Source organism: Microchirus variegatus, assembly GCF_963457635.1.
Source record: "Microchirus variegatus genome assembly, chromosome: 11".
In the NCBI taxonomy this organism is placed as follows: domain Eukaryota; kingdom Metazoa; phylum Chordata; class Actinopteri; order Pleuronectiformes; family Soleidae; genus Microchirus; species Microchirus variegatus.
The window spans coordinates 28,994,230-29,005,312 of record NC_139812.1 but is presented as its reverse complement, the minus strand read 5'-3'; the positions used below and the strand labels follow the sequence as shown (position 1 = coordinate 29,005,312).

Genomic DNA, 11,083 nt, shown 5'->3' with positions numbered 1-11,083 from the left:
CCAAACATTTTTTGTCAAATTTTGGACGACATAGTATAGTATGACGTTTTTGTCAAATTTTGGACCAAACATTTTTTGTCAAATTTTGGACGACATAGTATAGTATGACGTTTTTGTCAAATTTTGGACCAAACATTTTTTGTCAAATTTTGGACGACATAGTATAGTATGACGTTTTTGTCAAATTTTGGAAGACATAATATAGTATGACGTTTTTGTCAAATTTTGGACCAAAATGTTTTTGTCAAATTTTGGAAGACATAGTATAGTATGACGTTTTTGTCAAATTTTGGACCAAAATGTTTTTGTCAAATTTTGGAAGACATAGTATAGTATGACATTTTTGTCAGATTTTGGAAGACATAGTATAGTATGACGTTTTTGTCAAATTTTGGAAGACATAGTATAGTATGACATTTTTGTCAAATTTTGGACCAAAATTTTTTTTTTTTGGACCAAATGTTTTTGTCAAATTTTGGAAGACATAGTATAGTATGACATTTTTGTCAAATTTTGGAACACATAGTATAGTATGACATTTTTGTCAAATTTTGGAAGACATAGTATAGTATGACGTTTTTGTCAAATTTTGGAAGACATAGTATAGTATGACGTTTTTGTCAAATTTTGGACCAAAATGTTTCTGTTCAAATTTTGGAAGACATAGTATAGTATAACGTTTTTGTCAAATTTTGGAAGACATAGTATAGTATGACGTTTTTGTCAAATTTTGGACCAAAATGTTTTTGTTCAAATTTTGGAAGACATAGTATAGTATGACGTTTTTGTCAAATTTTGGACCAAAATGTTTTTGTTCAAATTTTGGAAGACATAGTATAGTATGACGTTTTTGTCAAATTTTGGACCAAAATGTTTTTGTCAAATTTTGGAAGACATAGTATAGTATGACATTTTTGTCAAATTTTGGACCAAAATTTTTTTGTCAAATTTTGGAAGACATAGTATAGTATAACATTTTTGTCAAATTTTGGAAGACATAGTATAGTATAACGTTTTTGTCAAATTTTGGAAGACATAGTATAGTATGACGTTTTTGTCAAATTTTGGACCAAAATGTTTTCGGTCAAATTTTGGAAGACATAGTATAGTATGACGTTTTTGTCAAATTTTGGACCAAAATGTTTTTGTCAAATTTTGGAAGACATAGTATAGTATGACGTTTTTGTCAAATTTTGGACCAAAATGTTTTTGTCAAATTTTGGAAGACATAGTATAGTATGACGTTTTTGTCAAATTTTGGACCAAAATGTTTTTGTCAAATTTTGGAAGACATAGTATAGTATGACGTTTTTGTCAAATTTTGGAAGACATAGTATAGTATGACGTTTTTGTCAAATTTTGGACCAAAATGTTTTTGGTCAAATTTTGGAAGACATAGTATAGTATGACGTTTTTGTCAAATTTTGGACCAAAATGTTTTTGTCAAATTTTGGAAGACATAGTATAGTATGACATTTTTGTCAAATTTTGGAAGACATAGTATAGTATGACGTTTTTGTCAAATTTTGGAAGACATAGTATAGTATGACATTTTTGTCAAATTTTGGACCAAAATTTTTTTTTTTTGGACCAAATGTTTTTGTCAAATTTTGGAAGACATAGTATAGTATGACATTTTTGTCAAATTTTGGAACACATAGTATAGTATGACATTTTTGTCAAATTTTGGAAGACATAGTATAGTATGACGTTTTTGTCAAATTTTGGAAGACATAGTATAGTATGACGTTTTTGTCAAATTTTGGAAGACATAGTATAGTATGACGTTTTTGTCAAATTTTGGACCAAAATGTTTCTGTTCAAATTTTGGAAGACATAGTATAGTATAACGTTTTTGTCAAATTTTGGAAGACATAGTATAGTATGACGTTTTTGTCAAATTTTGGACCAAAATGTTTTTGTTCAAATTTTGGAAGACATAGTATAGTATGACGTTTTTGTCAAATTTTGGACCAAAATGTTTTTGTCAAATTTTGGAAGACATAGTATAGTATGACGTTTTTGTCAAATTTTGGACCAAAATGTTTTTGTTCAAATTTTGGAAGACATAGTATAGTATGACGTTTTTGTCAAATTTTGGACCAAAATGTTTTTGTCAAATTTTGGAAGACATAGTATAGTATGACGTTTTTGTCAAATTTTGGAAGACATAGTATAGTATGACGTTTTTGTCAAATTTTGGACCAAAATGTTTTTGGTCAAATTTTGGAAGACATAGTATAGTATGACGTTTTTGTCAAATTTTGGACCAAAATGTTTTTGTCAAATTTTGGAAGACATAGTATAGTATGACATTTTTGTCAAATTTTGGAAGACATAGTATAGTATGACGTTTTTGTCAAATTTTGGAAGACATAGTATAGTATGACATTTTTGTCAAATTTTGGACCAAAATTTTTTTTTTTTGGACCAAATGTTTTTGTCAAATTTTGGAAGACATAGTATAGTATGACATTTTTGTCAAATTTTGGAACACATAGTATAGTATGACATTTTTGTCAAATTTTGGAAGACATAGTATAGTATGACGTTTTTGTCAAATTTTGGAAGACATAGTATAGTATGACGTTTTTGTCAAATTTTGGAAGACATAGTATAGTATGACGTTTTTGTCAAATTTTGGACCAAAATGTTTCTGTTCAAATTTTGGAAGACATAGTATAGTATAACGTTTTTGTCAAATTTTGGAAGACATAGTATAGTATGACGTTTTTGTCAAATTTTGGACCAAAATGTTTTTGTTCAAATTTTGGAAGACATAGTATAGTATGACGTTTTTGTCAAATTTTGGACCAAAATGTTTTTGTCAAATTTTGGAAGACATAGTATAGTATGACGTTTTTGTCAAATTTTGGACCAAAATGTTTTTGTTCAAATTTTGGAAGACATAGTATAGTATGACGTTTTTGTCAAATTTTGGACCAAAATGTTTTTGTCAAATTTTGGAAGACATAGTATAGTATGACATTTTTGTCAAATTTTGGACCAAAATTTTTTTGTCAAATTTTGGAAGACATAGTATAGTATAACATTTTTGTCAAATTTTGGAAGACATAGTATAGTATAACGTTTTTGTCAAATTTTGGAAGACATAGTATAGTATGACGTTTTTGTCAAATTTTGGACCAAAATGTTTTCGGTCAAATTTTGGAAGACATAGTATAGTATGACGTTTTTGTCAAATTTTGGACCAAAATGTTTTTGTCAAATTTTGGAAGACATAGTATAGTATGACGTTTTTGTCAAATTTTGGAAGACATAGTATAGTATAACATTTTTGTCAAATTTTGGAAGACATAGTATAGTATAACGTTTTTGTCAAATTTTGGAAGACATAGTATAGTATGACGTTTTTGTCAAATTTTGGACCAAAATGTTTTCGGTCAAATTTTGGAAGACATAGTATAGTATGACGTTTTTGTCAAATTTTGGACCAAAATGTTTTCGGTCAAATTTTGGAAGACATAGTATAGTATGACGTTTTTGTCAAATTTTGGACCAAAATGTTTTTGTCAAATTTTGGAAGACATAGTATAGTATGACGTTTTTGTCAAATTTTGGACCAAAATGTTTTTGTCAAATTTTGGAAGACATAGTATAGTATGACGTTTTTGTCAAATTTTGGACCAAAATGTTTTTGTCAAATTTTGGAAGACATAGTATAGTATGACGTTTTTGTCAAATTTTGGACCAAATGTTTTTGTCAAATTTTGGACGACATAGTATAGTATGACGTTTTTGTCAAATTTTGGAAGACATAGTATAGTATGACATTTTTTTTTGTCGTCCAAAATTTGACAAAACATTTTTGGTCCAAAATTTGACAAAAACGTCATACTATACTATGTCGTCCAAAATTTGGGATGCAAATGCAGCTGTGGGATTCCCTGTTGAGGATTAGTCCATCTGGAGCTGAGGCCGTCTACTTCCTGGTTCCTGTGTACAGGCATCTGATTGGTGTGGCTGAGTTTCGACCGAACCTACCAATGAGAACTCTTCAATCAACACCAGCTGCTCTACAAATAACCTGTCTGCCCAGAGTTCTGCGCGGCTGTAAATCTGTGATCAGTTCGCCTGTTGTGTATCTCTGTGTGTCTTGTTAGAGTATTCAAAGTTGTCAGTATTTGTGACTGTTGCCTGTCTGAGTGGTTTTAGACAGTAATTCTGGGGAACTTTAGCTAATTGTTTGGTACCAAGAGTTGGTCACTCTTTCGTTTTGAGACCTTTAAGTTGAAGTATAACTGTTAGTTTGATTTTGTGTCTTTGTAAGATAACAGGTGCTGACCTCCTTTTGTTCTTTAATGTTATTTTGTTAGCATGAGCTAAATACCTGTCGTTTATCTGTTTTCATTCTGTGTATTATTTATTTGTCAGCCCCTGTACAGCCTCCTTTTGTTATATTTTCTTGTGCAAGTGCACTCTCATTGTTAATCAAAAATCTGACTTTACCCTAAGCTGGTCCAGTTGTCAGATTCCACCTCATTTCTTGTCCCAATTACATGTTACTGACCTCTAGAACTAGCCGGGTCGTTACAAACGTCATACTATACTATAACGTCCAAAATTTTAAAAAAAAAATTTGACCGAAAATTTGACAAAAACGTCATACTATACTATGCAATCCAATCTATGCAATCTATACTATCCAAAATTAGATTTTTTTTTTTTTTTTTTTACTAATTGAGTATAGCATGTTATAGCAAACTAAGGAAGTGATTTCAATAAAAACAAAATGAGGACCGGCCAAAATTGGACGGAGGAAGGAAGAGGAGGAAGAGGAGGAAGAGGAGGAAGAGGAGTGAACAGCTGGGTCAGAAGCTGCTCTGTGAACAGTTATTAATCCTCCTGTGACTGACTGAGTGAGTGAGTGACCCTGAACCCCTGAGGTCACATGACAACACTTCCTGCTCTCAACTCTCACTTCCTCACAAACTTAAACTTAATCTTTTTTTTTTATCTTTTAAAAAGGTCAAAGGTTTTCAGATCACGTTTACCTGGAAACCCTAAGGTCACAGATTTGGAGCTCAATCTGGGTCAAAGTTGACTCCTTCAGAGGTGAAACACTGCCCCCTAGTGGACGACAGGAGGAGGAGGACAATGACATTTGCCCAGATGCACTTTGACAGTGAGCTGAGTTTCTTCTCAAAAACAAAAAGTATCTCGGAATGACTTGAAATTCACCATCATAATAGTCGTCATCGCCCTGAACAAAGATGTGTTGAAAATATTTGCAAACCTCTTAAGGAATAATTTTAATGAATTTTTGAAATTCACGAAATGATCCATTAGCTCTGATGCACTTTGACAGAGCTGACTTTCTTCAACAAAACAATGGGCACATTTGCGTTGTGTCTAAAGAGGCTCCACAGTGTTTGTCGTCCAATATTTTACATTTTAAAAAAAAAACATGTTTTAGTCCAAAATTTGACAAAAACGTCATATAATACTATATCGTCCAAAATGGTAAAAATAATTTTTTTTTGTGTTGATTTGTTATATAAGCGACACATATTTGACACATATTGCAACTGTGATTTGACCTGTGACGTATTTTATTGAAGTTAAACTTCCTTTAATATTTACTGCTTTGAGATGGAGTTTTGTGAAATGTCACCTGCAAAAATGAAAACTAAATTATCAATAATTTCAGGCATGTACGACTTTGCTTTACGGTTAATTGTGTTGTTTCATTTTGTGACTTTGATTTGAAAAGAGTTTCTCTCAAATTTAAAATCTAAACTTGTTTGCGATGTAAAAAATAATTAGTATGTAAATAAAGAAGTGGATCATCTGCATAGAAAAGAACCAAAAATGATCAAAGAGGCTGGAAAATGACAGTAAATCATAATTTCTTGGAACATAGAGGGCGCTGTAGAGCATTTAACTACAAAAGCTTCATGATCACATTCAGGAAAACATACATTTGCAAACAAAGAATCTTAAATGAACAGTTCAAACAGGACTAACAGTTAAAACGTTGCCGTGACGACGTGCAGCGCAGCTCCAGTTTGCGTCGTAGTTTCTCTCAAAAGAAAATAATTCAGGCGTTTCTCGCGTGTTTTGTCCCAGAGTTCAGTGAAAAGTGCGTAAAATCTCAAACAGATGCAGAGTTTTTTTTTCCTGGTTTTTCAGCAGCAGCGGAAAAAAAGAAAAATGGCGAACAGAGAGAAAGACGAGGAGGAGGAGGAGGAGGAGGAGGAGGAGGAGGAGGAGGAGGACGAGGACGCAGTCAGTGGTGATTTTGATGAATTTGGTCGTCTGATTTCAGCAGCGACGAGGAAGACGAGCGACGCTTTCTCTTCCTCTTCAGTCTTTGTCTTTTTGTCCCGACGTCTCTCGTCCGTTCTTTCTTTACGTCGTCTTGATTTGAGCGTAACGGACTTTAGATCTGTACGAAGAAAAGATATAAAGATATTTACTAAATATTTAGGAAATAATAACATCAATAAATACATTTAGATTGACTGTTTTCTTAAAGTGTAGAGAGTGGCCTCCTGGTGGACATGAGAGGTACTACATGTGGGCCTGAGACATTTTTATTATTATTATGTCATAATGTTCTGCCCTCTAGTGGATGAGATGACATGCTTTGACTGATTGTCCTTAAGAGAAATAAAAATAACAGAACTGTAAATTAAAGATGAATATGAATAGAAATGTAAAAAGAAAACAATGTAGGGACGTAAGAAAATAAACAGTATAAAATATACTGTCATGCAAAATGTGAAATTTTTAAAGAGATTTTTGGTCCAAAATTTGACAAAAACATCATACTATACTATGTTGATTAAAATGTGTCAATATTTGAGAAAAAAAAAATTTTGGTCCAAAATTTGACAAATTTTGACAATTTCTTCAAAAAAAAAATTTTGGTTAAAAATTTGACAAAAACATACTATACTATGTTGATTAAAATTTGTCAATTTTTCTAAAATAAAACAATTTTGGTCCAAAATTTGACAATTTTTTTTGTTTGATAAAAACGTGATACTATACTATGTTGTCCAACATTTGACAATTTTTTTGAGAAAATGGTTTTTGGTCCAAAATTTGACAAAAACGTGATACTATACTATTTCGTGCAAAATCTGACAATTTCTTTGAAAAAATAGATTTTTGGTCCAAAATATGACAAAAACATCATACTATACTATGTTGATTAAAATTTGTCAATTTTTTCGAAAAATAAATTTTCTGGTCCAAAATTTTCAAAAAAAAATCAAAAAAGAAATTTTGGTCCAAAATTTGACAAAAACATTCTATACTATGTTAATTAAAATGTGTCAATTTTTTCTAAAAGAAAAAATTTTGGTCCAAAATTTGACCATTTTTTTAAATATAAAAATGTGATACTATTCTTTGTCGTCCAACATTTTACATAAAAAAAAAAGAAAAAAAAGAAAAAGGTTTTTGGTCCAAATTTTGACGACGAAAGAAGAGAAAGAAGATGACGAAGTTGACAGAAGTGTTTCTTTTTAAAACTATATTATTGTTATTATGACGTATAAGAACCACATGGTGTCAGTAAAACTGTTAAAACACATGAATGACATGTTATTATAATTAAACAGAGAGAGAGAACCTGGGTGTTTTCTCTGATGCTTGTTTGGCTTGAGAAGAACTTTTGAACTGAACTTCAAGTCTGGAGAAGAGTCCTCCTGCAGGCTACACACACACACACACACACACACACACACACACACACAGCTGTGAAAACTAGAACAAGATGGTTGACATTTAAAAAAACCCATCCATCACCACACACTGAGAATCCAGACCATGAATCCTGTCCATGTTTTCACACACACACACACACACACGCACACACGCGCACACACACGCGCGCACACACACACACACACACACACCTCTTTGACGTCCTTGGACTTGCTGTGTTCGTCGTCTCCAAACCTCATCTTGGTCAGATAACCCACGATCTCCACCATGCGACGCTGGTCTGATTCAGAAAGACGAGATTATGGAGAAAATCCAGATTATTATTTAACACGCGGGTCATATATGAAGATGCTTTTAATAATTTAACTTAGAAGTTTGTGAATTTAAGCACTTTTAACTCTCCCACACCAAAGTCCATAGAGAAAACCAGTGATTTTAGCTCACAGGGACACAGGAGCTGCTGGTCCTCTGCTGCCTCGTGTGGTCACTTTGTGTCACTGAGGTCAATCTGAATGAAGAATTACAAAAGCTGAATTGATAAAATCAGTCATTGTAAGTTAGTGATGGAGGCAGCAGTGACACAGAGTGACCACACGAGGCAGCAGTGGATCAACAACTCCTGTGAACTCCTGTGTGCTGTGATGTTAAAATCACTGGTTTACTCTATAGGCTTTGGTGTGGGAGAGTGAGTGACTTTGGTGTGAGAGAGTGAGTGACTTTGGTGTGAGAGAGTGAGTGACTTTGGTGTGAGAGAGTGAGTGACTTTGGTGTGAGAGAGTGAGTGGTTTATCTGGTTAATCCCATATAACTTTACCTTCCTCTCTCTGAGCGTCCTGGTTGTAGCGCATGGAGCGAGAGCTGTCCCACTTACTCTTCTGGACGCTCACACTACACACACACACACACACACACACACACACACACACACACACACACACACACACAGTGTCACATGACACACACTGAGGATATAGTGGATGATGGTGTTTTGCAGGTGAACTCACGTGAAAGGTGTGTTGTCTCTGGACTGTGACTGAAGACGGAAAAATAGAAACATTCATCGTTTCAAACAATGTTTTAAGGTTGAAATTTAATGAAATAAAAGTGTGGACGGACCCAACAATGAGTTACAGTCGTCGTAAACACATTATTAAGTTATTTTAGATCTAATTTCACGTCAAATACAGGGCTGTACAACAAATAAAGGTCATTATATTTTACATCGGGGTAACCCTGACCTTTAATACATGTTATTAAAAAACAACACATTTGATTATATTGACTCACTTTCTCTGTTTTGTCTTTGCGGTGGAAGTTTGGAGAAGACATTTGTTTTTTCAAAGGTCTGTTTGCTCTCTTGGCTTTTTTTGCAGCTGCAGAGAAGAAGCAACACACACACACATTATAGAGGAGAAGGATTCTGACGCCACCTGCTGGACAAACACTGCAGCGGAGTTTATTTTCTCGTCTGTCTTAAATGTGAATATTTTCACGTTTCTGTCATTTTTCAGCTTCTTAAATGTGAATATTTTCTCGTTTCTGTCATTTTTCAGCTTCTTAAATGTGAATATTTTCATGTTTCTGTCATTTTTCAGCTTCTTAAATGTGAATATTTTCACGTTTCTGTCATTTTTCAGCTTCTTAAATGTGAATATTTTCATGTTTCTGTCATTTTTCAGCTTCTTCAATGTGAATATTTTCATGTTTCTGTCATTTTTCAGCTTCTTAAATGTGAATATTTTCACGTTTCTGTCATTTTTCAGCTTCTTCAATGTGAATATTTTCATGTTTCTGTCATTTTTCAGCTTCTTAAATGTGAATATTTTCACGTTTCTGTCATTTTTCAGCTTCTTAAATGTGAATATTTTCATGTTTCTGTCATTTTTCAGCTTCTTCAATGTGAATATTTTCATGTTTCTGTCATTTTTCAGCTTCTTAAATGTGAATATTTTCACGTTTCTGTCATTTTTCAGCTTCTTCAATGTGAATATTTTCATGTTTCTGTCATTTTTCAGTTCTTAAATGTGAATATTTTCTCGTTTCTGTCATTTTTCAGCTTCTTAAATGTGAATATTTTCACGTTTCTGTCATTTTTCAGCTTCTTAAATGTGAATATTTTCACGTTTCTGTCATTTTTCAGCTTCTTAAATGTGAATATTTTCACGTTTCTGTCATTTTTCAGCTTCTTAAATGTGAATATTTTCACGTTTCTGTCATTTTTCAGCTTCTTAAATGTGAATATTTTCACGTTTCTGTCATTTTTCAGCTTCTTAAATGTGAATATTTTGCACCTTGTTTCTTCGTCAGCTCCTCTTCATCGCCGACCTCGTCCTCGGTGACCTCTGACCCCGTGGTGTAGTCTTCGTCCTCAGAGAGAAGAGCCTGTTGTCTCTGAAAGCAGACCATCATCATCATCTTCATCATCTTCATCATCAGTGTCAGTAAAGTAAGAAAAGAAGAAATAAAGACGTTGTTGTTTCACTGTGTTTGTGCAGCAGAAATAAAGTAAAAACTTTAGTTTAGTTCCTTTTTGTAATCCACTCACTCTCCCACACCAAAGTCCATAGATAGAGTAAACCAGTGATTTTAACATCACAGAGACACAGGAGTTCACAGGAGTTGTTGATCCACTGCTGCCTCCATCACTAACTTATAATGTGGGAGAGAAACTTGAGTTTCCTGTAATAAAAGTGTGTCTAACAGTGAAATAAAGACGTCAACATGTTCTTAACTGAACTCTGTGTCTGAATGAAGACGTTTTAAGACACTTTTAACTGATGTTTTGGCCCAAAATATTCAATAGTTTACAAAGAAATTGTCCCTCGATTGTGATTCTCAGCTCTGTTGGACGTTAACAGCAGGTCTGAACGAAGCAGAAGCAGAATCTGTGTTTGTGAAACATGAAGGAGAAAAGAATGAAACGTCGTACCAGCTGCAGACTCCAGTTCTTCAGCAGAGAAAACTGCTCAGAGAGAGAGAAAAGAAAGAGGTCAGAGGTCAGAGGTCAGAGGTCAGACACAGAAAAGACAGAAACAGGACAGTGCAGCACAGAGTTTCTTCTTTACCGAGCTGCCGTCTCCTCTCACAGGGCCGAGCAGCGTGGGCTCCAGGAGGACGTCGCAGTCCTGAACCTTCTCTGCGCTGACTGGACTGTCCTCGGCAGCAGCAGCAGCAGAATCAGCAGCAGCAGCAGCAGAATCAGCAGCAGCAGCAGCAGCAGAATCAACAGCAGCAGCTGAAGCTGAGGACACACACACGGCGTCTCTGTGCAGCAGCAGGTCATTGAGGACTCGGGTGTGAACCGAGGACACCTCGTCACACGAGTCCTCGTCGGGTAGGTTCACGATGTGGTCTCGCGTCTTACAGCCCTGCACACACACACACA

The 11,083-nt window shown here is 34.1% G+C and overlaps 1 protein-coding gene across 1 annotated transcript in view; it reads right to left on the bottom strand.

The window, feature by feature from the left end:
- Nucleotides 1-6,068: 6,068 nt before the first annotated feature.
- Nucleotides 6,069-11,083, bottom strand: part of sanbr (SANT and BTB domain regulator of CSR) — a 10,656-nt gene continuing 5,641 nt past the window's right edge. The window contains exons 9-17 of the mRNA XM_083897789.1: nucleotides 10,764-11,066; nucleotides 10,628-10,660; nucleotides 9,990-10,089; nucleotides 8,986-9,071; nucleotides 8,703-8,731; nucleotides 8,513-8,586; nucleotides 7,890-7,978; nucleotides 7,604-7,686; nucleotides 6,069-6,409 (exon numbers count right to left, since the gene is read on the bottom strand). Of these exons, the coding sequence (XP_083753915.1) occupies nucleotides 6,373-6,409; nucleotides 7,604-7,686; nucleotides 7,890-7,978; nucleotides 8,513-8,586; nucleotides 8,703-8,731; nucleotides 8,986-9,071; nucleotides 9,990-10,089; nucleotides 10,628-10,660; nucleotides 10,764-11,066 (834 nt within the window). The 3' untranslated portion in view covers nucleotides 6,069-6,372. The remainder of the gene's footprint in view (nucleotides 6,410-7,603; nucleotides 7,687-7,889; nucleotides 7,979-8,512; nucleotides 8,587-8,702; nucleotides 8,732-8,985; nucleotides 9,072-9,989; nucleotides 10,090-10,627; nucleotides 10,661-10,763; nucleotides 11,067-11,083) is intronic.